We start from the raw sequence: 27783 nt of genomic DNA, 5'->3' as shown, positions 1-27783 counted from the left end.
CATGTGTGGATATACATGTATATGCGATCGGATGTGAGTGAAGAACAGTGATTAACCTTGGTTTCTATTCCTCAGAGCAGAGCCTTATGATCATCAAGCCCCAGGCACCCACTTGCACCTAGCTCCCAACCACTGGGATAATATGTGTGTATTATCATTCCTGGTTTTTAACACTGATGTTAGGGATGAAACTCGTGTCCTCACACCTGCATGGCAAGTACTTTATCAACTGAACTTATCTCTTCAGCTCTTAGGAGAAAATAAAATTTAAAGGAGACCTGGGACTCGCCTTAAGCTATTTGAAAATTTATTTACTGGGAAAGGAACACACTTCTTTGTCTAGTGGAGTTACTGGGTCTGTGGTTGATAGTCTTGTGAATGTGATTTTTACAAAAGTGGAGTCTTTCAATAACTGGACCTCTACAGTAATGTTTACATTTCCCCATGGGATAATAACTTTCCCTTCTGTGTTCTACTGAAGGTTGGCCCAAAAGCAATGGTATAGAAAGAAATGGGACAACAGATTCTCTGAGAACGAAAGAGGTTTGATTTATGGAACTATGAAAAAGATGAAAACAAACGTCATATCATCCATGGACAGTAGTTACAGACTGGAAGACAGGCAGGAGTCACTTGGAACCTGTGCATCTGTGTGTAGACATCTTGTGTGTGTGGCTTGGATGTGTTTGATTTTGAAAACCACTCTGGGTTTTTTGTTCTAAAGTTCTACTGAAAAAGAAGATTTGTCTGTTTCTATTTCTCAGTTTACTTTATCATTCAGATGCTATATTTTACTGACGAAACAAACAAGCAGAAGGAAAGTATACTTTCTGGAGAGATTTGTATTTTATTCAGATGGGAAAAGAAGGTAATTTGGCAGGAAACGTGAGTCAATAGGGATGAGCACAGGGGCTGTCAGTAAGGACAACTGAACTTAGCCCTGACGCCACCTTAGAACATCAGCAAAGGAGGGAAGTCTACCAGAGCCCACACGCCTGCACACCATGAAGGCATCATCGTTCTTTCTTTGTCCATGGGGAAGTTAGCAGTGCCCTTCATGAAGAAACTGAATTTTTCCATTACTCCTCCTGAGGGAAGACATGATGAACAAGACTCAGCAAGATCAGGAACATATAAAAGTTGAAAAGACGCACAAAACTTTCTGGAGTAGCAGTGGGACCTATTTTACCGATAAGAACAAGGCCGTGGAGTAAAACCTCTTTCCACAGAAAGGAAGACTCCAGAACATTGTGCTGTTGTCACAGAGGAGAGGTTCTCTGCTTCAGTGATAACTCTATCCCAGTCTACTTCTTCCATGGATACCAGAGGCAAGAAGATCACCCAAGGCATTGAAAGAACAAGAAGACTCCACAAAGGGAGTTGAGGTAGCCCATCTCTCAGCTTTTCATGTTCAGCAAGGCAATGATGGAGCTGGATATTGCAATACCTTCACCATGTTCTTCTCAGGGGCTCGTGGCCTTGAACATGCCTAGTTTCATGGCCCAGGACTATCTATGCATCTGCATCAAAGAATCTTTCCTTCTGTGAAAGGAAGCTCCCAAACAGAAATGTGTGCGGACATGTTCTCTGGGTTCAGGTCCTATTTGTTATTCTAATTTGCTAAGATAACCATAAAGGTGAGAACACAGGACATATGTGGCCCAATGCTGGTGGGTAAAAGGTAGTTAACAATGATAAAAAGTGAATTTGGTCTAAGATAGTAAGTACTAACTTTCACCTTGCACTTTACAAGGGAGATATCTACCTAATTACTATTCTCCCCAACACTGTGCAGGTCAAACAAAATACCTAAACAAAGCATTCCATGGGATACTGATACAATAGTTGTTGAAATAGAGAACAGCCTGTATTCTTTATTTTAGAAAAAAAAAGCAAACCAATGATTTTCATTGCCTTTTCTCCCTTAAGACTACTGATCCTTACTTAGAGCCTGTGGCAACTTGAGAATAAAGTCCAGATGAATTAAAGTTGTTTAGTATTTTAGAAACAATGCGAGATAGTGGATTCCAGCTATTCAATCATTCAGGAACCTTTCTTCATATAGGAAGTTGTGTGGAACTCCACTTTTAAAATAATAAAACTTTACTTGGGTTTGGGGGCCATCCAAATGGCCACTTTAACCCATTTGGTGACTCCTGACTTGCCTCTCAGTTGCAGGAGCAAATATGGGCTTGAAAACGCATGCCTTCCTAGAATTACAATAACTAGAGATATGTGCTGGGATAGGAGCAGTTCAAGTTGGCAGAATAGCTGGCCCAGCCTTGGTCTGATTCAGCTACCGTTGTATCTTTCTTCCCATGCTCTGTTCTGCATGGAAATAAGTAGAGTATAAAGAGTTAAGAGGGATCCTGGGAAGAGGAAGGATTGAGTAGAGAATATTGTTCCCAGTCCACTTTCTTTGTGTTTGATACTCACAAGATCTCTGTACACAGCTTGCATTTATTCCCGTAGGTGATATAGTCGGAACCACAAACTGGTATGTTTTCAATGGGGCAGGGGATGGCTACCACTGGGTACTTCTTGTATATGTCACAGTCCACCTGGTTAGACACAAGAGAAAGTCCTGGTTTTTCTCAAATACCGCAAGTGTCACTATGTTGGATCAACTAGATGACAGGCTGCAAGAGCTGAAGTTTCGCTCATCTCAGATGTTCTGATGCTGTTAAAGCTGTTTTTATAGTGGCATTACCACCATGACAAATGCCAGCAGTGCCAGCACCCTTCCTCCTTTTTAATGCCACACTTGGTGAGCAATCGCTGATCATTTCTGTGTCAGAGAGTTAGCTTTAGTGCTACATGATCTCCTATTATTTAATATTTAGGACACTTGAGTAAGAGAAGTTCTATTATAATGCCTCTTTTCATCTGGGGAAAATGTTTCTTCATCTGTGTTTGTCTCCTCTGTTGCTTTCCCTACACACACGACATGAACCATCTATCGATCTTTCACAAATATTTGTTGACTAAATAATAGCCAATAGAAAGTGAAATTACAATTTTGTTCAACATACTTACCGTTGGTGAAGGGTGACTGGTCACTTCTGGAAGACAAATACAATGGAATATTAAAAATAAAGCAAAGCCTGGAATTTCATTATTCAATGAAAGCCTTGTCTTTCAGTCAAAAGTTTCATTTCTTTTGGCAATGAATCTCAGTATAGACCCCACCACAGCTGTTGGCTTAGGAACTTGAGTGGCCAATGGGTAAGCCCTTGAATTAGCAAGGTAAATTTATATACTCTTTCTGGAACTTAAGGGAGACTTGATAAAGTCAGTTGCCACTGACTCCTTATCATTGATATATTTTCTCTATTAATCAACATAAAGAAATGAAAAGAGCTCCATGTGGCGAGGCACACATTTAATCAAAGCACACTGGAGGCAAAAGCAGGCAGATCTCTGTTAAGCCCAAGGACAGCCTGGTCTACATAGCGATAGGGCTACATAGTAAAACCCTATCTCAAAGAAACAAACAGAAAAGTAAATGAATGTCTTTAATGTGTTAGACATTTATTTTAACTGAACCTCTTTTCACAACTTAAAGGCTGGATCATTAACTTGAGCCTTCTGGAGAAGTATGCTTTATTCCAAGCCTACTATGTGGATCCATGAAGACACCTAGGACTCTGCATCCCCGCTCTGAGGAGTAGCCATCTACTGACACGGTTGTGTATGTCTGTATGCAATACAATTTATAAAGAAATTAGGACCCTTTGTGTCCGTGGATGCCAAGTAAAAATGCTTCCAAGGGATGACATTAAACCCACTCCCTCAAAGTACAGATAGAACCATGATCTTTCTCCCTAGCCAGAACTGTTTCTTTCCCTTTAAGTCTGCTTGACCTGATATTTATATCAACAACTTAGATCCTAGGGGAAAATATATGGAAAAGAAGCAATCTTCAGGAACCTATGTGACACTGACTACACCCAACTCACCCAAGCTGTGGCAGACATAGGTTGCCATGAAGAACAGAATGAGGCCCCCGACGACCTTCATGGTAGAGAGAGCCGTGTCGAGGAGGCTAGTGATCTGGGATCCACCTGAAGCTGAATGTGCCGTGCACTTGGAGAGGGGTCATATTTATGTGGAAAGCTTTGGTTTCTCCACCTTTCCTGTGAGCTCATCCAAAGTCAGTGCTGGACCCGAGAAGCTCTCCAGGCATGTCACACACCCCGAGTGGAGCTGCAGTTCCTGTCAGTTAATTGCTGCTTCCCTCCTCACCGGCAGGGAGGTCACTTGAGGTGAGGAGTATTTTTCTGTCTGTTGCATAAGTGAAGACTGTTAGTTATACTCAACTTTTTCAGAGTATAAGTATGCAGAAGAGATTAAGCCTGGGTTTCTTAGCTATGAGACAAAAAGAAATCACCAGCTTTGTTTATTTTACTCAAATGGAAGGTCATGGTTATACCTACATTTAGTTTAGACCCTGAGAAAACAAAGTTTCCTTTTCAAAGCAGTGAACCTGTTAAGCATGCTGGGGTCTGGCAAAGCTAACAACAGCTTTGGCATTCATGAGGCTTGGAGAAAGATGTTGGCATTTCCTAGCGATGAGACACTGGACAAGTTGTTGATGAAGCTGTGGACTTTTACCAGAAAGGAAAACCCGGTCATATGACAGTTATTTGTAATTTTGAGATTTCTATAACTTAGAGCTTGTACCTCTGTGAGTGAGTGGTTAGGTAATGATGCTGCATAGAGACCAGTCTGGTTGCCAAATGGGCAAAGCAGTCACTGTTTAGACTGGTGCCCAGGGAGGTGAAGGAATGTTCTGAAGGCTTGTCCCTTTCCGTCAATGAACTCTGTATTCCATGCCAGAAGAGATGCCCCTGTCATTTCCCTTCCCTGTCGCACAGCTATTGCTCCCATGCTCTTCTCCAGCTGTAAGGGATGTGGAAGGATGATGGTCACTCTTACCTCGTCCCCTGAAGGGTCAACACGAGAATGACAAGTAGTTGACAAACAACAGAGTGACTGCCTCAGAGCCTGAGCGTCCTCTCTGTCCCATGGGGGCTGTCATTAGTTACAACATAGCTAAAATGTCCTTAACATGAACGCCTGCTCTAAAGCAGTGTGCCTGAACACGAGCCTGTGATTGTTAGTGTTCAGTGAAAAGACCAGAGTCAGCAGTTGGGTTGCTGGTAATTAAACTGTAACTGCATTGTCCTGAGTGCTGTCTGAGTGCCTGCTGTTTGTCTGCAAAGCTCAAGGCCATGCATGAAACCCAGGAAGGCAGAACCTTATAAAGCTCATTGCATAGTAAGCTTCATTTCGTGTGTTCCAAAACACAGGATATTTAGATGATATTAAACAACTTATAAATGACATTGTATCACCTTAAAATTTAGACTTTTGCATACTTTGAGGGGGAGGCACTATAATCTTGTTAAAATAGCTACCATTGTATACCCTGGATCTCATTTGAATTGTTCATCTAAAAGCCATTGGATATGTTAGTTAACTTCTAGAAACATTAATTCTCCATTTCAGAAAACACAACTAATGTTTACCCCATGGGATGTTTTGAACTGTTAAGTGAACCTTCGCACACATGTGCACACACATGATGTGGTAGGAGGGCAGGTAGCATGTTATGACAATTTTGTTGCATAAAAACTAGAGAGTATAATTATTATGTACCCAAGCTATCATTTTTGTACACATAATCTACATGTATTTACATGTGAATGTAGACATATATCAAAATGCATGTATATTATAGTTCATTTCTTCTAGGATCATTTGAATAAGATAGCATGACATTAAAGTGCTGGATATATAATACAATTAAGAGTCATTGTAAACTTCAGGTATAATAAAACTCTGCCTAAAATAACACAGTAATAAACTTTCTTTTCATATAAGAAGTAAGTATTAAAATAATATAAAGTATATAATACAACATACACTAGCTATTTATCATCATTTATTATTGGGTATTGTGTCTGCATATTGTGCACAATGTACTTTTATATGACCAGTAGTACAGTTGAACTGAATGCATTTCATCGTTACAAATAAACTTACCACTATGAAACACAACTATTATGTACCTTTGGGTAAAGTAGTTACATTGGCTAAAAACAACTAGGTAATGGGGATTTTTTTTTTCAACTTCACTATAATCTTCTGGGATCACCATTCTATGTGCAGCATGTTGTTGACTAAAATATCATTATCTAAAGGATGACTGTATATATAATTCTTTTATGAGTGTGTGTGTGTGCACTGTATCAAGTGCTAGGCTCATAATCAGGTATTGATACGGTAGCTCATGTTGTGGAATGCAAATTTCAGGACAACACTTTGAAGAGGGCAATCATTGTCCTAATTCAACCACTTTGCAATTTGAAGCTTTGGAGACTTCTATAATTTTCCTAACATCATGACCCTAATTACCAGAGGAGACCATGCAGAGCTGAGTCCCAGGCAAGAAGTGATGGTTCTAATAAGGACCAACAGTTGTAAGCTTTATTGATTGCTGTGGAAGTTTACAGATAAGGAATACCAACCTGAAGCCATCATGTTTCAAAATATTTTTTTTAAGTTCTAAAGCATAGGATTTGTTGTTTCATTTGTTTGTTTTTTGGTGAAAAAGGAGTGTGAATGAGATCAGGGATGATCAGGATGCTGTGGAACTACAGGCTCACCAAGTATTATTTTGGATATTTGAGCATCAGGGAAAAGAATGAGATGGCAGAAACTTTGGCTTCATTCAGCAAAGTCTCGTATTTACTGAACATCTTGAAGTCAATGGTAAAGACACAAAGTGGAGGATGATGAACTAGAGGCCTATATGGCAAACTAGAGACCAGCTAACTGGAGGCCTATAAAACTAACTAGACACCGGCTAACTAGAGGCCTATAAGGCTAACTGGAGGCCTCTAAAGGAGATACATTTGGCGAGGACACAGATGAAGTCATCCCCTCTGTCCTAGAAGATGGGTGACTAGGTAGGTAGGTGTGTGTGGAGACGGCTCTTTGGAGAGATCAGGAAATGGAGCCCATCATAACCTGCTTTTGACAACAGAAGAATTAAGTTGTGCTGTAGCTTAAGAAGGTTTTTCACCAAAGTAGATGGGAATCTGTCAGATCATCTGAAATGGATATAAAAAGTGATGCCCATTAAACAAAGCTCAAACACAATTAGCACCTTGCTGCACATTTTTCTCAAAGTCCACATGACACGGAGTGACTTTATGAATGTTGAATGAGTACACCTGTGACATCTGACAGGCATATCCCTGTGTGAGGGAGTACCAAGATTTGGAAGAGAGTCATGCGTTCCGGAAACACCTGCTAGTTTCCTAGGAAAGGTCAAGTTTTAAACAAAATATAGATTTAGTAGGTGTGGAGAACAGAAATAATTGTGCAGGCTATGGTTAGAAGGCAAATGACAAAATGGATTTCTCAAGGGTGGGGCCGAGTTCAGGACCTTCTGGGTGCTTACAAAATTAAAGCCGAGGAGGATGGGTGGAGATAAATTGTGAGGGGGAGTGAGGTCAGGGGATCAGGTGTGGGGCTGGTTTGGGTTTTGGAAACTTCTTTTGGGGTGCAGGAATCTTCATGTTGAACAGTGAACCACACATTTGGGGGGCACATTTCTGGGGTGGGCAAGCTGCATCACAAATGGGCATAATCCAGGGACAGAAGAGTATCTATAGGAGCAGACTGTGATAACAAAACTAACATATATTAAATAATTATTATGTGATAGGCAATTGCTTCACTCTTGAAATTCTGAGTTCCATGCCCAGCACTAAACAGAAGAAAATCACACTCCAGAAAATTAAGATGTGAAGTGAAAAATGGGGCTAAGGGGTGGCGCAATGAAGGGGAGGCTGATATTCTGTTCTTTATTCCATTCTCCCTTCTCGTTGCTGTGTCCACACCTGTCCCCAGCCCACAGAGCTCCTTGCCTTTGACACCTTTGGGTATTATGCCTTTTGAAGCATACCACCTAATACCTCAAGGTCTCCTTGTTACAATTTTAAATTGTGTTCATACATTCAGCTACGCCTGATGTGGGATTTCCCTCTGCATGCTGTGAATATGTTTTATTACTGTTGGCCAATAAAGAAGCTGCTTTGGCCTATGGCAGTGCAGAATATAGGAAAGTGGGAATTCCAAGCAGAGATAAAAGAAGAAAGAAGGTAGAGTTAGGCAGAGGCCATGTAGCTGCCAAAGGAGAAAGAGACCAGAAAACTTACCGGTAAGCAACAGCCTCATGGTGATACACAGATTAATAGAAATGGTAGCTAGGAATACACCTGAATCATTGAGCAAGCATTGTTGTAGTTAATATAGTCTCTGTGTAATTATTCTGTTCTGGGCAGCCAGAAAACTAAAGTGCAGTCTCCATTCATATGAGCCATCTTTGGCCAATGTTTTTTTTTTTTTCTTTCTGCTCCCTTTACTATGTGTCTGCCTTGTACTCTGGCTTTTCTTTCTTTCCCCTTCTTGTCTTTTCTTAGTACAGCTTCCATCATACACTTGTGTGTTGGGGAGACAATGCCTCTCTGGTGTACAAAGGAGCAAAGCTGTTTCTCAAAACCAGGAATATTCTTGGCAGAGCTGGTAATGGCCTAAGGGGGAGCTGTGGCTTCATATCCTGAGAACCCCAAGGCTGCTGTGTGTTCAGTCAGTAATATACCTGTGTTCCTATAGGGCAACATTGTTTAATTAGCTTTTGCTGACTTTGTTCCATTCCCACCCCCTGAAAATAGTATCTAATATGCTGTACTTTATAATAAGCTTGCTTGGCATAAGATATAGCTTGTGCAAAATCTCCAGACCCCAGTTTTTATCCTCTGTCTTTTATTTCTCATCCCCTGGAACATCCCCTTCAGGACCCTGTTACTGAAAAATGACCTTCTGGTCCATGTCAGTGAATAGTTCCAGTTATGAGACAAGGGGATGAGAACAGACTCTACCAATTCTCCTTTTGGTTCACATCACATATCTGGATATTGATTGACATGTACACAGCTGTCAGCAGTAATTGATAAAAATCACATCTTCTGTGCTCTGAAAGGATGCCTATAACCTAAAAGTCAACCAACATCAGATAATGTTAGTTAGTTAAGGTGGCTGTAACAAAATACCAAAAACTGAGGAGCTTAAACATAAGAGAGATTTCTTTCCTCACAGCTCTAGTGTGATATCACCAAATGGTTGGTTTGGACGTTTTTTCCTGTGGCCTCTCTCCTTGGTTTCCAGACAGACAAGCTTCACAATGGTCTCCACATGGCCTATTCTCTAAGTACATACACCTGAAATTTGTTCTTTCTGTCAGGACACCAATCCTACTAAGTTAGAGCCCGCCGTTAAGACCTTCTTTAGCTTTCATTTTTTCCTTTCTTCTAGTCTAATCTTCCAGAACTCCCCGAATACAACTTCTTTATCACTGTCCCTTTCTCCTGCTCGCAGTAACTACATGGTTTAGCCAGACTGGTCTCCTCTCCTGGAAATGCCGGCAAACTTATTTTTTCTTGAGTTTGTATTTTGACTCACTCCACCACTAAACAGATAACCTTGAAGGCTGAAAGTAGGAGAGGTGTGATTCCTGAGCTTTTACTTCGGTTTTACCTCTGTACACTACACACCTCTTAACTTCTGAAGGTCCTTTTTATGGCCCTCTGTGAGCGCCTGCTTCTATAGAGTCCTGTATTTTCCATGTGTGCCCCTACCTATGGTAAACTTTTATGGATTAGGCATAATAAATAAACAACAGTAACCGGCAACACAATAAAACAATTATAAATTATACTATAATGGATATTATTATACAAGGTATCATATTGTGTTGCATTATAGCCTAATACATGGTGATGTGCGATGAAAGGTTAAGATCAGGTAAAGTGAATGAATGATATAGATATTATGATGCTGTACTACATTGCTACAGAGTGATCATCTTGGACAGGAACAATGTGACATGCAACAGCACGTCTGTCAACCAAGGATGACTAATGGGATAATGGCCTGACCAGTGTAGCTATACTAGAGAAAGGTATGAGTCATATCCTGGCTGAGCTGGAATATAATGGTGTGAGATTTTTATCACTCCCCTTAGAATAGCTTGCAATTTAAAATTTATGAAAAGTTTTTTTTAGTCTGTGTAACATTTCTATAGCATAGTTGACCAGGACACTTAAACCCCTCCCCCCCAAAAAAGGAAACTGTAGATAAAAGAGACCATAGGTCTCTCCTTCCCAGATAGGAATCCCAGACTTCCATGAACTTGCCTTTCTGCCAGAGAATCACATGACCTGTGCCTACCCACTCCTTATCTCTGGGCAGAGATCTTAGATCACTAGCTCTCACCTGTGATAATCACCTCTTCTCACCCTTCCTCTTCAAGTAGTCACTCAGACTCTTGCTGTAAACGTCACCCTCCTCCACTGCCTGCCAGCTGACCATGTGTCCTCTACAGCCCTAACTGAACCAGGATCACATCTGATACCCTATTTGAACATCAACACTGAATTTCCTAAGACTGAACCCTAAGTTGTATTCATCTTGACAAGTTATAGAAACTACAAGAGATTTAAATGTCCTCTAAATTAAGTAAAGGCCAGATAGCTGAACCAAGAAATACTATCAACAACTTAGCTTCAAATGCCTTAGTCCCACAGCAAAAGCACAAACAATGTGAATAACCGAGACAGTGTGTCTCCTACAAAATTACTACTCCCAGAGAAAAGCAACTTGAATGATTTACAATACAATGACTTTAAAATCATCATAATAAATATTTTTAAGGAATTCAAAGGGGATATGAATAAATTCTTGAATGAAGATTATGAAAGCATAAATAAAAAGGTGAATGAAAAAATGTCAATTCAAGATGAGAAAATAAGATTTAATGAAGAGATATAGAATCTATGAAGAAAAGAAAAACTTAAAACTCAAAATGAAAACTTCAGAAAGTCAAAAATAGGCTCAGAGAAAAGCCTCACCAACGAGCATTGGGTCTTGAAGACAAGGAGAAGAACTGGATCACTCAATGAATGAAAGAAAATGTTAAATATGGAAGAATGAGAAGAAACCTAGGTTAAAGGTAGAGACAATATTTTCAAAAAAATCAGCAAACAAAACTTCCCTAAACTCAGTAAAAAGGTGCCTATCAAGATACAAGAAGCATAGAGGACACCAACTAGACAGGACCAGAAAAAATGCTCCTCAAGACGTGAATGAAATAGGCAACCCAGAACAGAAAGAGCATTAAGAACAACAAGAAAGACAAAGTCACACCCATCAGAATACCAGCTGATTTTTTTAATGGGGACTTTAAAAGCCAGAAGGGCTTAGGACAGTATTGTACAATTTATGGAAGGATACAGATGCCAGTCTATTGTACTCAGAAAACTATCACTCATAATCAGAAGAGAAGCTTTCTGTGATGAAACATGGAAGGAATTTATAACCAGTAAGTCAGCTCTACAGAGGATACCAGAAGGAATACTTAGGGCTTAAGAGAGGTTTAAACTGTTGAGTGGTGTTATTGCATGCCTTTAATCCCAGCACTGGGAGGCAGAGGCAGGGGGATCTCTGTGAGTTCAAGGCCAGCCTGGTATAGAACTAGTTCCAGGACTAGAGCTGCTAAGCAGACAACTATGTCTCTGAAAGGGTCAGGGTATAAACACAATTAAGGAGGCATGGAAAATATATAAGCAAACAATTCCTTTAATAAAACGTGACAAAATGACCAGAATTAACATACAGTTTTCTACATTGCTACTATATTCACAATAGAACAACATAAATATTCTTCAACTGAAGAATGGATAATGAAAACATGGTAAATTAAATCATGATATCTTCAAGTAAATGGATGAAACTAAAAAATATTATGCCGAGCATCATATCCCAGACCCAGAAAGACAAACACCACAAATTCTCTCTTTGGTGGTTTCTAGCTCCAAATCTTCAGGTGTGCGTATATAACCTGGAATAACCACAGAAACCAGAAAAGTAAAAGGGTTTCGGTGTGTGTGTGTGTGTGTGTGTGTGTGTGTGTGTGTGTCTGTCTGTCTGTCTGTCTGTCTGTGTGTGTGTGTGTGTTAGGGAGGAGTGCCAGAGATAGGAATAGTAGGATGCAACTTACATGAAGACGAAAATAAGAAAAGCATGAGGAGCTTTAACTGAGGATGAGGAAAGGATGCCAATGCAGAAGGGGAGGAAAAGAGGGACTAATAACACTAAGGATATTTGCAAAACTCGTAAGGAATCATACTACTTTTGTCTGAAATTACAAATAACACATATAATCTTTCTTATATATGCATTTGTAAAGAGAAATGAAATCACTCTGAGTGAGGTGAGACTCACAAACATAGTGTGTTTTTTTTTTCTCATTTTCCTACATTGGCTATGAGTCTTCCAATATGTCTGTTCCATTTTGAAAGCCCATAGAGGTCAAGTAATTAGTAAGGCATCACTGGGGAATGAGCTCCAGGGAAGACAGCTAGAACATAGTGTTGTAAAGGGCTTAAGAGGAATAAAGAAACAGGAAGAGTTGTATTGGGGTGGGAAGGGTGGTCAGAGTGGAGGAGAGAATATGGAAAGAACAGTTAAGTAACCTAATAATTAATGACATTTTCAAAATAATTATATGAAAACCTACTGTAGAAGCTTTCTGAAATATGTACACAAATACATGTAAAATGAATCTAAGTGAAGTGAACCCTGCAACGGTGCAACAATGTCCCCATTAAACACCACGAGATAAGAAAAATATAAAACCTAGTAGCTGAACTGTGTTATCTCTTGTGCTGGATAATTTTATGTTAGTTTGATACAAGCTAAAGTCATCTGAGAGAAGGGGATCTCTGTTGGGAAAATGTCTCCATTAAGAAGCTATTGGCAGCTGGTAGCTTCTGACAGAGAGAGTCAGTTTTCCTTCAGAGTGTTTTCCCTGTTGAGTTGACCACCCTCTAGGGGAGACCATCCACGAATACATGGGTAGCACAACTTGGCAGTATGACAAGGGACAGGTTGGGAAGTCATGGGGGTGATTCTGAAAAGAGTAGGAGGAGAGGCAAATACGAAAAAATACATTGTATGCAATTTTCTGAAAGCTAACAAAAAGGGGAAAAGTGTAATTCAATTCAAAAGTGAGATGTTTCTGGTTAAGGTAAAGTACCAAATATTAATAAGCATAATAAAACAATATAATATAGCAATAACAGTTATAGCATGTGTCTAAGAGTTGAGAACATTTTGCTCAATTAATTAGGAAACAAACTATCTAGAAATTTTATTTACATGTTTAATGCTTACACATTTCAGTAAAAGAAAAGTTTAAATAAGCTAATATAAAACATGCCACTATTGTCATAGGATTATCATTAGTAGTTTATCTTTAAAATGTTAGTCATATTATCTTTATATTTAATTTAAGGGAGATTTATAGCTTGAAAATGTAATGACAGATATTTTATAGTTACATATACTATGTATAAATAAAACAATAAGTGTATTTATAATGCATAGACTATAAAATGTGTGCATTATGTTGTATACATTAATTTCCCTGATAATTTTGAAGATAGTTTTTGTTTTTAGGTGAACTTACTAAACAGAAATTCCTTGACAATTCACTAAATTCAATAAGTGAATGTATATTTTTAATATTTTCTATTTGATACTAAAGACTGTAAAAATTATCTTAGAGAAATATTATTGAAAGTTAGTCATACTCTTTAATTTGTCTTGATATAATCAATGTAATATTTTAATTATTAAGTAATGCATGCAATAATTCAATAAATATAATAAACTAGAATTCTTCACTGCAAAATGCCTTGTACGTAAATGTATTGCAGATGAGATATCTTGTAAATGTTCAGATTTCCAAAGTAATGCCCATTTTAGTTGGTTCTTTGTTATTAGTGATGTTGTTACTTGATGGTTTTGGCAGTTTTGACCCAAGTCTTTGAGTGTAAAAATCATCCTTCTGTTTTTCTCACTCAACTTTGGAAATTCTTTTTTAAAACAGGCACTGGAAAATGAGACAGACCAGAGCTTAACCATGCTGCAAGAGAGGACTTGCGTGAAAAAGGAGGAAGCCTGAGAAAAGAGTAGAAGTAGGGACAGGAATATCTGTGACAGAAAGCAGGCAGGTTTTTTGGTCTAGGAGTGCCAGAGAATTAGAAAGGCACAGGCAAGATAGATTGTAGTCTTTTAAGTTGAAATGTGAGTTCTCAGGAACCGCAATTCCAGTGGGAGCACTGGAGGTGCTGGGAGCACTGAGGGGTTGCTCTGAGATGGGAGCCGTGGCAGAAAAAAAAATGTTATGGGGTAATCTGGAGAAATGAGAAAAGTGAGTCATAGTAATAGTAATAATGATAATAATAAATAATAATAAACCCAATGATCTTGGAACATAAACATGAAGAAGAAGGAGTCTTTGACATGCTTGAAATAAAACTGAGCTCCAAACTGAACAGGGTGTGGTGGGCATCAGAGAAAAGGGGATTATGGAGAACAGAATCTGGCCCAGTTCCCCAAATGGGCCAGTTCTTTGCTTTTGGCTCCTTAGATGTGTTATGGTACACCATATGGGTGTGTTTTGTTTAGAATAGGAACTGGGTGCACCGGATTGTAGGGTGGTGCTAGTCACTCTTGAGGGTTAAAGGGTAGGGCGGGCCAGACCATCTGATTCAGGGTGGGAACTTTGGGTGACTCCATATCAATTGAGTGGGAGAGCAAGTTCACCAGTGTGGGCAATTAACCAATCATCAGACAATCACAGTTACATAAGGAAACCTGTCAGTTCAAAGGGTAGGAGGGAGTTTATTCTGGAGTTTTAAACATTAGCGACCATGGTTTGGGAACAGATTTAATTACCACCAAATCCATGTTCCAATGTGGTAGCGATTTGATGAGGCTTTAATAATGATATAACAAAGCACACCGTAAGTGAAGGCATGTTGAAGATACATTGGTGGGAACACTCAGTATATGGGTGGAAGCAAAGTAGAGAAAACCATTCTGGAGACCTCATGTGCTCTCTGACGGTGTTCTTAGTCTTTGGTTGGTGGAAAGGAGGCTTTTGTCCAAAGGTTTTCTTAGCTGTTAGTCACAGAATATTAGCACTGACACAAAGTGACTAAGAGATGGCTACTAAGGTAGATAAGGGTAGATAATGAATTGTTATTAGGCTCTGAACCTGCAACATTCCAACATCTCCCCACTGGTTGAAGTTCTGAATTTAGCAAGTCAAATCCCCTCATTTAGAGTCCTGGAGAGATTACAACACAACAGTTTCGCAATCATTTTTAGGAAGACAAACTATATTTACTGGGGTCGGACATCTATGTAATACAGACCAAAGAGCTTGAGCGGCTGCCTATTTACAAATAGGTGGCAAACAAAGAAGAGAAACATGGTGGACTGGAGGTAGATGTAGCCCAAGTGGGAATAGACGCAGCCTAAAAGACACCCACTCCAGATCTCCATAACATGGCAACTAGGGCAAGGGAAGAAATGTGGAGTCAAAGTGAGGGAGTCACCAACCGAGTAGGAGCTGCACAAGGGACTGCAAGACGAGGATGGTAAATAAAGCCAGAACAAGTGAGGAGAGAACACGTGGTGAAGCCACAGAGGGTGCAGTGAGCTGGCTAAGTGTGTATACTGAGAATGCAGGAGAAGAATTTAGGTTCTTAGCCCAGGAGCTGTGAGGAGTCTGGGGGGCAGCATTGGCCAAGTGTGAGAAGGAAGCTTGTGGAATCACCAGCAAACAGGCAGTAGCTTTAGATAAGGGGCAATGAGAAGCGTGCACGTTTGCTGTTTTTATTATCCAAGTCAGAATTCTCATTTGAGAACAATTCCGCTCTTAAAGAAACAATCCTCCCAGTCTTTGCCATTCCCCAATTTTTCCATTCTGCACCATCTTGTTGAGCATATGCGAAAATGGGGGGCCCAGTGTGAAAACTCGTTGGCACATGTTTCCTCTTTTTTTTTTTAATGGCTTTAAGTGAAATTAGTGGAGCCAAGTATGCCTGACAGAGAGACCTGGGGAGTTTAAAGAAAGAAGTAGCAGTCTCACTGGGCTAAGAGACTATAGATCTCTCCACATAGAAACTGACTTTAAACTATCAGTTCACAAAAATTAATAGCAATCATTTCATTCATTAATATGTTTATTTGCAACAAATATGACATTTTCCCCCATTATTTGGATTCCTTTGTTTTCCGTTTGGCTTGAAATTTGGGTAAGGCACAGGTGTGCATACAGTTTGGGAATTAAGCTCCTCAAATTCCCAAAGAAATAATTTCCAGAACGAAGTAATGGAAAGCCTGAACAAGTGAAAGCGTCCCATCCGCTGCTAGTTACACTTTCCGTATTTGACAAATGCAATATGAGGGCCGAATTCCCTAAAGAAAAGAGAGAACGTTAGTTCCTTAAGGGAAGAGGACATTGCTCTTAAACGTGCTTTCGCCACCTTCTAAATGAAGTCCTAAAGTGGAGGATGATTCTGTTAGTATTCAGACGTCTGTACTGGCTTGCCCTTGGGGTTCCGACAGGCTATGTCCTCAGCTGTAGCCAATAAGAGCGCCTCCTGTGTACATTCACTATTTTCGCTTTTAAAAGAGCCCTGCCAACCTCCCCCTCCCCTCTCTCTTTGTCTCTCGCTTCTCTTTTCTTCTCTCACCCCTGGGGTGTCCCTAAAGACTTGTCTCCCACCCTCCCTTCCCTCTCTTTACATTCTCCCTTCCCTAATAAAAACCCCTCCATGTGAATCCTGTTGCCTGGCATCTTTCTCTCTTGCGGTGCTTTTTAAAAATTACAACAGCTTCTACAATTCCATGTGTACCCATCTTGTCCATTCCTGTTACCATGTCATATTTCACACATGCCTGATCTATGTGTTGATTACTCAAAATGTGTCATGAAAACTTTCAATATGGTGTTTTGTATCTTGATGCATTATAGAGTAAAGAAAAATACATTAGTTATATTTTGCCTTGAACTTACCACTGATCAATGCAAAAGAAGCACTCATTCTTGTAGGTTAAGCCGTTTGTAGCACAAACAAATGCTACCACATCTGGACAGCTTGCTTCATAATTAGGATCTATTGGGTAATACATTTTGCATGGGGGCTGGAAACATAAACATGACAAGAATAAGTTTATTTTTTCCCTTTTATCAGTTACCTTTCACTTCTAACCCACATAGCAATGATATTAAATCCTACTAGGTGAACATTTAAGGATTTCCTGTCTTCTAAACTTCCACCAGGTGAGTTTTTGTTTCTACTTTTGTCATGTAGTAACTCCATGTACCCCATAGTTACTTCAATGATAACCATCATAGAATCCCTGCTAAACCCCAAGTACGCAGTTTTCCTTTGAACTTGCCTCCATTCCAGTATGCTATTGTATAAGAAATTAATGAGTAAAGATACGTATCTTTACTCATTATTAGTCATTATGTGTTTGTGAACTTAGGGCAGGATTACCACATAGTTGGTAAGAATGAGAACTGTCTATGGAGACTAGAGATACGTGATGTTTGTGGCTGAGCAAGCAATGATTGTTATTTCATTAAATGCTCAGCAATATCTAATTGGTGTGGGTTTTTTTTTACACTGTAACATTTGCTAAACCATGTTAGTGTGTATGTTATAAGGGTTATGCTACCTGGGAAGAAGTCCACCCTGGAGAGATTAAGATGTGTGTCCAAGCAAGGTCAGGGGAAAATCTGTCAATGCATGTCACCTCTGTGGAGTCTTAGACACTTTTGAGGAGAGTGATCCAGGCAGAAGAAGAATATAGACTTGAAAATTGAGGCTTACCTTAGGCCATCTAGAAGGGTTACGTGAACTGACGAGTTCTGCAAATAAAGCACGAACACACTGAGTTAGAAGAACTAGTGTATGATGGGATGCAACCTCACCCACTAGCCACTTACTCGGAAAGCCATGGAAGAAAATTTACAGAATTTATAGGTGGTACTCCTTTGTGGACTGATTTATTTATTTATTTGTCTATCTATCCTATATATAATTTTCAGAGCTCATACTTCATTTGCAAATTGCTACGTCATTGAGGGAAAAGTACTAGGCTGAGTGACAAGCTACAGAGAGCAGGTCTGGCATGTATGAAATGCTGGGTTCCAACTCCAGCATTGCAATAAGTAAATTAATCAGCTAAATAAAAACAATTTGGAGTTGTATGACTTATAATGTTATTTATAACAGTAAGTTTCCTGTTCTACAATTAGGATAATTATATACATTTTCAGACTTCTGTTAAATTACATGTGATACAGAAGTAGTGTATTACTGCAGGTCCTGCTAGGATGCTAACTTAATATGGGTCCACTGATTGATGACAAGGAGGTAGAACAAGCACCCAGCTTTCAGGAGACTGGCTCTGAGAGCAGGTTTTGTTAGATGATCTTGGTGCCTACAGATAGAGACCAACTGTGAGAGAAAGAACGAAGATGGGCTGACTATAGTTCTGTTTCTATCTCTGGTGGTTTAAAATTACCACAGGATAGCTTAACAAGGAGCAATATTCCTAAATTACAAACTATGCCTCAGAATTTAGGACTAGAAGTATATCTCAATAATAGAGTATTAGCACAACATGTAAGATGCCCTGAGCTCACTAATAAATAAAGGCAATTTCTCTTTGGATGGATACCTTGATCAGCCTAGATATGGTGAGGAGCACTTTGATCCTTCCTCAAAGAAATGTGCCTTACCCTCCCTGAGGCATGGAGAGAGGGTGGGGTGTGGTTCGGAAGACGGTGGAGGGAAAGGGAGGAGAGGAGGGGTGAAACTGGGATTGGTATGTAAAATGAAAAAAAAAGATAACTTGTTTTCTTTTTAAAAATAAAAAATAGAAAAGAAAAAAGAAAAAGTCAATTTCAGAAGAGACAATATGAATACATATATAACAATGCACACACAAACCCAATGAAGACACAGAAGCAAAATCTGAAAAAGATACTCCACTTAATTCATGATGGGTTGTTTAAAAATCATACTCAAAAGCCACTTATGACCTATTGTGTCAGCTGCTGAGAAAGAGGTATTTTCATGCTTTTCTTTCTTCAAAAGCATTCATTTATGAAAAGGAAGTTGTCAATATTGGGCCAAATTACATTTGAATTTTTATTTAACTCATCACTCCCAACTCAATGAATTTCTTTTAAAGATGCATCTCCAACAATACAAAACCTCATGTGCATAATATTATTTATGGAAGAACTATTTGCTGTTACACACCAAGATTCATCTACTCCAGTAGAACAGTTGTCAAATGGTTTGCTGCATCTACTCAGGGAAATTCTACATAATTGGACAGTAGAAAGAAAGTTCCCTGTGAACTATGATCTCTTGACCTTCCAAGATTCAATAGAAGTAGGAAAAAGTAGGTTGTAAACAGACATCTATAGTATGCCATCTTCATGTAGGCAGCAAGAGGGTAATGATGTGTAAATATTGTTTGGATAAAAACACAGGAAGCCCAGAGAATTGAAGTTGACTACAAAGAGGACGGTGTGTGATTAGAGCAGAAAGGATAATGGAACTGTGCAATGTTAACTCTTTTTGCTTATTTTGCTTTCATTAAAATTAATTTCAAATTGGAGCTTGGAAAATGGCCTAGGAAGTTCAAGAACCTGCTGCCCAAGCCTGAAGATCTGAGTTTGACCCCCAGAGTGCACGCACAGTGAAGGAACACTGATTCCTGACTGAATGTAGTTCTCTGGCCTCTACATATATGAATGGCTCCTCACAAACACACCCCTTATGCAAACTCACACAAGGGAAAAAAAAAAAAAAAAAAGACTGAAGGGCTATTGACCTGAAACATCCAGGTGAGCAGAGAAACTTCTGACAGAAAAGTTTACACCCTGGTGATATCTGCAGACAGTTAGGAGCTGGGAAACTTTTGACAAGGAACATAACATAGAGGTAAGAACTTCAGGTAGAATTTATAGCTTGCGGATGCAGGAAACAGATTGGCAGCTGGCATTTTCCACTCAAGAGTTCCTTTCTCTGACCTGTAAGACCCTCAAGCCTCCTGCACCTCGGTGCAGTTTCTTTTCCCATGGAGAAATGCCTGCTCTTCATTCCTCTAATAAAAGACAATCTGCCTCTGTAGAGATTAATCCCCCAATTAATTTTGGTGTTTTGAGACAGGGTCTCTTTATGTGTCCCTGGCTGTCCTGGAACTCATTAGGCAAACCAGGATGACCTCAAATCACAGAGATTCCCCTGCCTCTTCCTCTGGAGTACTAGGTTTAAAGGTCTGTGGAATTATGCCTGGCATCTCTTTGTTTTATTTTCAAGTTCCCTTATTGAATATCCATCTAACAACAACAATAATGTTATAAAGAAAAAATAGAAACAAATTAAACTACTTTAAAATTGTTTCTATGATTTTTTTCTGACCCATGTATTATATGCCAGCATATTGTTTAGTTTTCAGCTATCAGAGGACTTTTAGAGTAATTTCCTTTGCTTGTAAAAAAAAGTGTTCATTATATATGTACTCACTTGCTTAAGCTTAAAATTTGCAGAAAATGGCTTACAGAATTCCTATTTCATCTTCTGTGGAAAAGAACTCCACACATAGAACTCAGTACTGCCCTACTTTCCTGTTTGTTGCTGTTACAAATATCCCGACTAAAGGCGCTTTATTTGGATCACGATTCTAATTAGTTGATCATTTCCGAGACATCAAGGCAGGAAGTCACATCACATCAGTAATCAAGCTCAGAGAACAGATAAGTGCACCCTTGCTCGACTGCCTTGCTCTCGGTAGGTTTTCTCTTCTCCTGTTTTCCAGGATGCTTTGCCTAGGGAATGGTGCCACCCACCAGGGACCTGGTCTTCCTACGTCAGTTTGCAATCAAGAGACCCACACTGGCAAACCTGATGTAGATAGTTCCTCATTAAGATTCCCTACCCAGGTGATTGTAGGTGTTAAGACTTAAAACTGACCAATACAAACCGATATTTACTTTTTCTTTAGAATGAAGTTCTTACCACTGAAATCCTATATTTAAGGATGACTTGTGTTCATTTCATTCTGCCCATTTTAGTGAGGAGAATGTTTCTCTTGAGATATGTTTTTTTTTTCTCACTGCTTCTATTTGCTTTCACTTCTGTGGTGTTTCCTTGATTCTCTAAGATATTTAAGAAAAATGTGTCCATCTGTTTATTTGCGTGTTCTTTAAAAATTACAAATATATCTGTGTATATGCACGCATATGCGTACACACATACAAATGTGCCACGGTGTGCCTGTGGAAATCAGAGGACAACTTACAGGAGTTAATTTTCTCCTTTTATCATGAGTCCTGGGAATCAAACATAGGTCATCGGGCTTGGTGATAAGCATCTTTAGTCTGCAAGCCATCTGGACATCCACCATGCTGATTCTACTAATTTATTACTCAGTACTGGCAACTGCACACATGTAAAAGTCAGAAAACAACTTGCACGAATCAGTTCTTCTACCATGTGAGTTATGGGCTTTGAACTGAGGTCATCAGCCACGGGATCCAAAGTCCCGATCTAATGAGCATTCTACCGCAGGATCCAGCAATACCACTCTTGGGAATATACCCAAGAGAGGCCCTATCATACTACAGAAGCATTTGTTCAACTATGTTCATAGCAGCATTATTTGTAATAGCCAGAACCTATAAACAACCTAGAAACCCTTTAATGGAAGAATGGATAAAGAAAGTGTGGAATATATACACATTAGAGTACTACTCAGCAGTAAAAAACAATGACATCTTGAATTTTGCAGGCAAATGGATGGAAATGGAAAACACTATCCTGAGTGAGGTAACCCAGACCCAAAAAGATGAACATGGGATGTACTCACTCATAATTGGTCTAGCCATAAATAAAGGACATTGAGCCTATAATCTGTGATCCTAGAGAAGCTAAATAAGAAGGTGAACCCAAAGAAAAACATATAGCTATCCTCCTGGTTATGGGAAGTAGACAAAATTACCTGGCAAAAATTGGGAACTTGGGAGTGGGGGTAGGATGGGGTTAAGGGGAGATGGGGAGAGAAAAGTGAGAAGGGGAGATGGGGAGAGAAAAGTGAGAAGGGGAGGATGGGGAGAGCTTGGGGGAATGGGATGGTCGGCTTTACTTGTAATGGGAACATTACAGTGAATGTTCTCTGCCCTAGAAGACTTGGTTTGGTTCCAAACGTACAGCTGAGAAGAATCTACAATATAGAAAACAAAGCTGATTTTTTTTCTTCTGAAGGAAATACATTTTAAAAGTATGTAGTTTGAACTTACAAGCTCAACATTTCATATTTCAGAAAAACATTCTAATCCAAAGTAAAAAATTACTCTTATTTTCTCTACAACTTTAAGAAAGTCAAATTTTTATCTCCAAGACTGCTCACCTGAAAAAGTAACATGTGTCAAAGTAGAGAGCATCAGAGAGAGTGTGATCACGTGGTACAAGCAGATGCTTCTTCTCATGTCTTCTGCTGTGAAGACTAAGAAAATGCCTGTTAGTTTATTCCCAGTCTACGGTACAGATAACTTTTTAACGTGAGAAAACTCAGTGCCCTTGGAGATGCTGTGTCAAGACAAAGCTGGCCACGGTGGTCTCACACAGGCTCCAGGCATGTAGACATGAGAGAGTCTCTTTGCTTAAAGAATGACAGGAAAACTATACCAAAAATTCCCTTTCCCAACCCTATTGTGTGTCTAGAATAGAGATTAGGCTCAAGACTTTACAAATTTATATCATCCACTTAGGCCCATATTCGTTCTATTTCTTCTCAAAATTGTAGGCAATGGGACATAAAGAACTGAACTGAGAGAGACCCACAATGAGTGAAGCTTTTCTATTTTCACAGGCAAAGAAAACAAAAGGAAGATGAAAGCAAAATAAACCAACCAAGCCATGACAACCATAGAATGGAAAGGTGAAATCTGAGATACGGGGAAACACGAACTATCACCACTAACTTTGACTAAGGATAGAGGAGACAAAAAGAAGTTACCTGAATGAACTTTCTGTTGTCAGATTGAAGTTACAGCTAGCGTTAAAAGGAACTGACTATGGGCCTGCAAAGCCATAGAGGTGGGTCACCTGCTCAGTTGAGTGACCACTAACTTGGCATGAGTTTATTCTCTTGGCTGTTTTCTGGCGTTTGATCCTCTTTCATGACACCCCCTCGGATGTTTCACGCTTCAGCAGGCAAGGCCAGGCCTGAAGGAGCTGAGTGAGTTTTAGTTATGAAACACAGGAAATAAAAGCATCCTAAATATCTAATGTTTGCAAAGTAGATTAACTACTTGTTGCATTCCAGGCTGTTTGGTAAATGTTCTCGCCAAACCACAGCCTGTTTTCAGCCTTTCCACATTCCTTTGTCTTTACTTTTTAGAAGACTTACCTGTTTATATTCAAGCTTTGTTTTTTTTCCCCCTTTTTCTGCTAACCTAGGAAACCCTAATAGTCTTCTAATCAATATTATTTCTGGTGCTACTCTCCCAATTTCTGCACCTGTTGCTCTTGACTATACCTCAAGATATGCAATTCAGAAAAGTGACCTTTATCTGAAAATAAAAATCACCATATACTTTAAGCTTTTCTAGTGTCATTAGAACTTTGTTTTTTGTTTTATATCTTGGATGTACTGAAGTAACAATCCCTGACATAGATAGTCCCTAGATGGGTCCATCAATATTTTGAGATCTTGCTATGTTGCCTTCTGTCCTTCTTCTAAGTTGGAGTAAATTCAACTCTGATTTCTTTCAGACCTGGTGGTGTTAGATAGAAGATAATCTACACACTATAACTCAACAATCCCACTTTGATAGAGATTCCCTAGGAAGCCTCTCATTTAATGTGATATTGCTGTTATGCTACTTAACACACCCCATTTTCTTTCTTTTCTCCGTCCCCATGCACTGCTCTGAGGAGAAATGTCACCTTTTATTCCTGAATGAATAAACAAACACAAGGACACATGATCTACAGCTCTACTCCTTTCCCATAAAATTCTGGAAATCAGGTCAACGAGTTTTTCCTTCTATTTCCATCGTTCACCTTATACTGCTTAGCACGGGGAGCTGCTATTTCTTTGCCCCCCTCTCTCTTCCTATCTTTCTATAAGTTCTTTGTGAGTATTACACGTCATACAACATGTTTTGATCATATTTGCCTTCCTTTTACCAACTCTTCTTAAATCCACCTTATTTTCTTTCCCATCCAGCTTTGTGTCTATGTTTTTAACCCTTCAGGACCAAGTTCCGCCATCCAAATACTCCTGGATACGTGGCCTTCCCCTGAAGCATGGTTAACTTACCAGCCGCTACATACACTCTTAGGAAAGAATCTGTTTCTCCCTCTCCCACCTGTTAACAATTCCCATTTGCTCTGTGGCAAAGGGTGGGATTGTGTGCCCAGCTCCCTCTCAACGCTGGCATTTGGTGTGGTGTGGGCTCGCCAGTTACTATGCATGCTGTCACAGCTGCTGTGAGTTCATGTGTGAGCAGCCCTGTGGTGTCCAAAAACATGTTTCCTTTTCATCATCCATCACCTCTTTCTACATGGCTGAAAATTCTATAGCCCCTTGTTCTTTACTCTTTTTTTTTTTTTTTTTTTTTTTTTGGTTTTTCAAGACAGGGTTTCTCTGTGGCTTTGGAGCCTGTCCTGAAACTAGCTCTGTAGACCAGGCTGGTCTAGAACTCACAGAGATCCGCCTGCCTCTGCCTCCTGAGTGCTGGGATTAAAGGCATGTGCCACCATCGCCTGGCTGTTCTTTATTCTTTCTACATTGACCTTTTGGGTCTCTGTGTTAATACCATCTTCTGAAAACACAAGTTTCTCAGATGATTGTTAAGAGATTCAATGAAGTATGGCTATGTCATAGGAGTAAGTTTAATACTTTGTCCATTTGGCAGTATCACAGTACCAGGTTCTCTCATAAGGCCTGCAACTGTCTAGACCTAGGTTTTTGTCCGCATATGTGTACCACATGTGGGTTTTATCTTGTGGAGTGTGACTTAAGCCCAATTAGAAAATGGTTGGTTACTCCCATGATGCTCCTGCCACTATTGCACCAGAGGTCATGTCTTATCAAATCTTATTCATTGTTGTAGGTAACAGGGCTTGCTTACAGCAGGGCATGGGTGATGAGTACTTCTCTACTCTGGTAGGTTATGTAGCACCTACCAACACTACTACTAAAGCTTCTAGGTCTGTACCAGATTTATTTTACCATGAGCTCATGACTCAAGTAGGTACTATCTTCAACAATAAGTTCTTACTGTCATGTTCTGAAGGGTAACCAAGAGCAATTGAAATAGCTTGTAATGTCTTTTTGGAAAGTGGTCTGTAGGACCTCATTGACCATCAACTCCAAAACAAGTAATCCATTCCTGACACAAGGTTTTCTTTTCTCTTTCTCTCTTTTTTATTTAATTATTTTTTTTCATTTTACATTTCAGCCCCAGTTCCCCCTCCCTCCCCTTCTCTCACTTTCCCACCTCCCCTAGTCTCTGCCCCCATCCACTCCTCAGAGGGGATAAGGCCTCCCATGGGATGTCAACAAAATCTGGAATACCAAGTTGAGGCAAGAACAAGCACCGCCACCAAATCGAGTTGGGCAAAGTATCCAATCATAGGTAATGGGCTCCAAAAAGCCAGTTCATGTACCTAGCATAAGTCTTGGTCCCACTACCAAAGGCCCCACAGACAGACCAAGCCACAAAACCATCACCCACATTCAGAGGGCCTAGGAACTAGGCTTTTTAAATGTTAGCCTCAGTTGTTTCAAGCTTCGATATGTCTTTTGGAAAGAACTTTAGTGTTACTTATCTCTCACCCCACTCCCTCCTCTATCCCACCCTCTGCTCTGGGTATTCCTAATCATTCTTATTTCATTATTCAATTTTTTACCTTTAATACCAGTGACCTCTAACTCCCCTATCTTGAAAGTCTCTCCCATGACACCTTAGTAATTCCCTGACCTCCATGGATATTCCAAATCAAACAAACATATATGAAGATTCAAAGATTGTATCATCAGATGAGAGAAAATATGGGATGTTTGTCTTCTTGGGTCTGAGTTACCTCCCTCAGAATGATTGCTTCCACTTACCTGTAAATTCCACGATTCATTTTTCATAGTTGAATAATATTCCATTGTGTAAATACATCACATTCTCATTATCCATTCAACAGTTAATGAACATTTGGACTATTAGGCTGTTTTCATTTCCTGGCTGTTATGAGCAGAGAAGCAATGAATATAGATGAACAGGTATTTTTATAGTAGTATGTGAAGCTCTTTGGGTATATATCCAAGAGTAGGATAGCTGGATAATGTGATAGATCTAATTTTCTCTTTTTGAAGAACCACTACACTGGTTTCCATAATGGTTACACCAGTTTGCTTTCCAACTAGCAGTGGATACATAACCCCCTTTCCTGGCATTCATTCTCTCTCTCTCTCTCTCTCTCTCTCTCTCTCTCTCTCTCTCTTTCATCTTTATATATTCTAGATTATAAACTTTTGTCAAACTCTTACATGGTAAAGGTTTTTTTTTCCCATTCTCTAGATGGACTCCCTACTGGGTCAATGGTGTTCTTTGATATACAGAAGATTTTACTTTCATTAGGTCCCATTTATCAGTTGTTGGTATTAATGGCTGTACTTTTTAGGGTCCTATTCAGAATATCCCTTCTTCCTATAAGATCAAGAATAGTCCCTATATTTTTTCTCTATCAGGTTTAGGGTATCAGGTCTTATGGTGATGTCTTTGATCCAGTTGGAGCTGAGTTTTGTGCAAGGTGAGAGATAGCAAAAGGGTTTCATTCTTTTGCATGTAGCTTACACAGCCAGAGTAGGATCATTTGTTGAAGATGCTATTTTCCCCCAGGTGCATTTTTAGCCTGTTTGTCAAAAGTCAAGTTACTGTAGGAGTTGTGTGGGTTATATACTGATCCTAAGTTCTAATCTACTGAACAATTAATCTTTTTGTATGCTGGTCCCATGATATTTTCATGATTATAGCTCTGTAGTATAACTTGACAGATGGTGAGGCCTCTACCAGTTTTGTTGTTGTTATTATTATTCAATATTGTTTTTGGTCATCCTATGTTATTTGTATTTCCATATGAAATTTAAGGCATTTTTATTCAATTTCTGTGAAGAATTATATAGTATTTTGATGCAAACTGTATAGAGTCTGTGAATTATTTTTGGTAGGATGTCTATAGTCACAATATTAATTATACCAATCCAGGACCATGTGAGGTATTTTTCAGATTCCTAAATTTTCCGTTGTATAAGTCTTTCACTTCCTTGCTTAGACATATTCTGAGATGTTAGTCAGGGCCATGGTTTCAGTTACCCCGGAGGTTCACTCAGTGTTCCCTGAGGTTGCTCAGTGCTTCCGGGGGTGGCTCTGCAATCCTGGGAGTTGTTAGATCCTGCTCCCAAGGAGGTTGCTTGCTTGGGGCTGCTCCTGCTAAGGTCACTGCCTTGGACCTGCTCTGGCAGAGGTCGCTGGCTCAGGCCTGCTCCAGCAAAGGTCTCTAGCTGGGGCCTGCTCCCTCAGAAGTCACTGATTAGCACCCAGTCCGGCAGAGGTCTCTGGCTCCGGGCCTGCTCCCTGAGTGGTGGCATCCTTGTACCTGCTTCTGTGGGGGGTCATTGCCTTGGGCCTGCTTCTGCTGAGGTTACTGACTCATATCCCACAGATGTCCCTGGCTTAGATCTGCTCCCATGAAGGTCCCTGTT

At 39.7% G+C, this 27783-nt stretch overlaps 2 protein-coding genes across 2 annotated transcripts; both read right to left on the bottom strand.

Annotated features, from left to right (window-relative positions):
- Positions 1-840: 840 nt before the first annotated feature.
- Positions 841-4059, bottom strand: LOC126511124 (serine protease inhibitor Kazal-type 7). Its single transcript, XM_050158035.1, has 4 exons — positions 3960-4059; positions 3037-3062; positions 2437-2561; positions 841-1088 (listed from the first exon to the last, which is right to left on the bottom strand). Exons 1-4 carry the CDS (start codon positions 4018-4020, stop codon positions 1043-1045), a joined length of 258 nt encoding a protein of 85 aa, XP_050013992.1. The 5' UTR covers positions 4021-4059; the 3' UTR covers positions 841-1042.
- Positions 4060-16045: 11986 nt separating this feature from the next.
- On the bottom strand, positions 16046-23240 carry Spink13 (serine peptidase inhibitor Kazal type 13). Its single transcript, XM_050158030.1, has 5 exons — positions 23035-23240; positions 22426-22521; positions 17829-17866; positions 17006-17133; positions 16046-16404 (listed from the first exon to the last, which is right to left on the bottom strand). The coding sequence occupies exons 2-5, from the start codon at positions 22502-22504 to the stop codon at positions 16356-16358; spliced, it is 294 nt and encodes a 97-aa protein (XP_050013987.1). The 5' UTR covers positions 22505-22521; positions 23035-23240; the 3' UTR covers positions 16046-16355.
- Positions 23241-27783: the final 4543 nt, after the last annotated feature.

Source organism: Alexandromys fortis, unplaced genomic scaffold (assembly GCF_014885135.2).
Source record: "Alexandromys fortis isolate MF-2015 unplaced genomic scaffold, M_Fortis_MF-2015_v1.1 scaffold_94, whole genome shotgun sequence".
Taxonomy (NCBI): domain Eukaryota; kingdom Metazoa; phylum Chordata; class Mammalia; order Rodentia; family Cricetidae; genus Alexandromys; species Alexandromys fortis.
This window is presented reverse-complemented; position numbering and strand designations above follow the sequence as displayed.

Excerpts from the sequence above, each read along its gene's own strand:
- LOC126511124 (XM_050158035.1), bottom strand. The coding sequence starts at position 4,020 with ATGAAGGTCGTCGGGGGCCTCATTCTGTTCTTCATGGCAACCTATGTC. Across the intron at positions 3,063-3,959 it reads CTATGTCTGCCACAGCTTGG|AAGTGACCAGTCACCCTTCA; the intron begins GTGAGTTGGGTG and ends TTTGTCTTCCAG. Across the intron at positions 2,562-3,036 it reads CCAGTCACCCTTCACCAACG|GTGGACTGTGACATATACAA; the intron begins GTAAGTATGTTG and ends GTGTCTAACCAG.
- Spink13 (XM_050158030.1), bottom strand. The coding sequence starts at position 22,504 with ATGAGAAGAAGCATCTGCTTGTACCACGTGATCACACTCTCTCTGATG. Across the intron at positions 17,134-17,828 it reads ACCCTTCTAGATGGCCTAAG|CCCCCATGCAAAATGTATTA; the intron begins GTAAGCCTCAAT and ends TTATGTTTCCAG. Across the intron at positions 16,405-17,005 it reads TTCTTTTGCATTGATCAGTG|GGAATTCGGCCCTCATATTG; the intron begins GTAAGTTCAAGG and ends TCTTTTCTTTAG.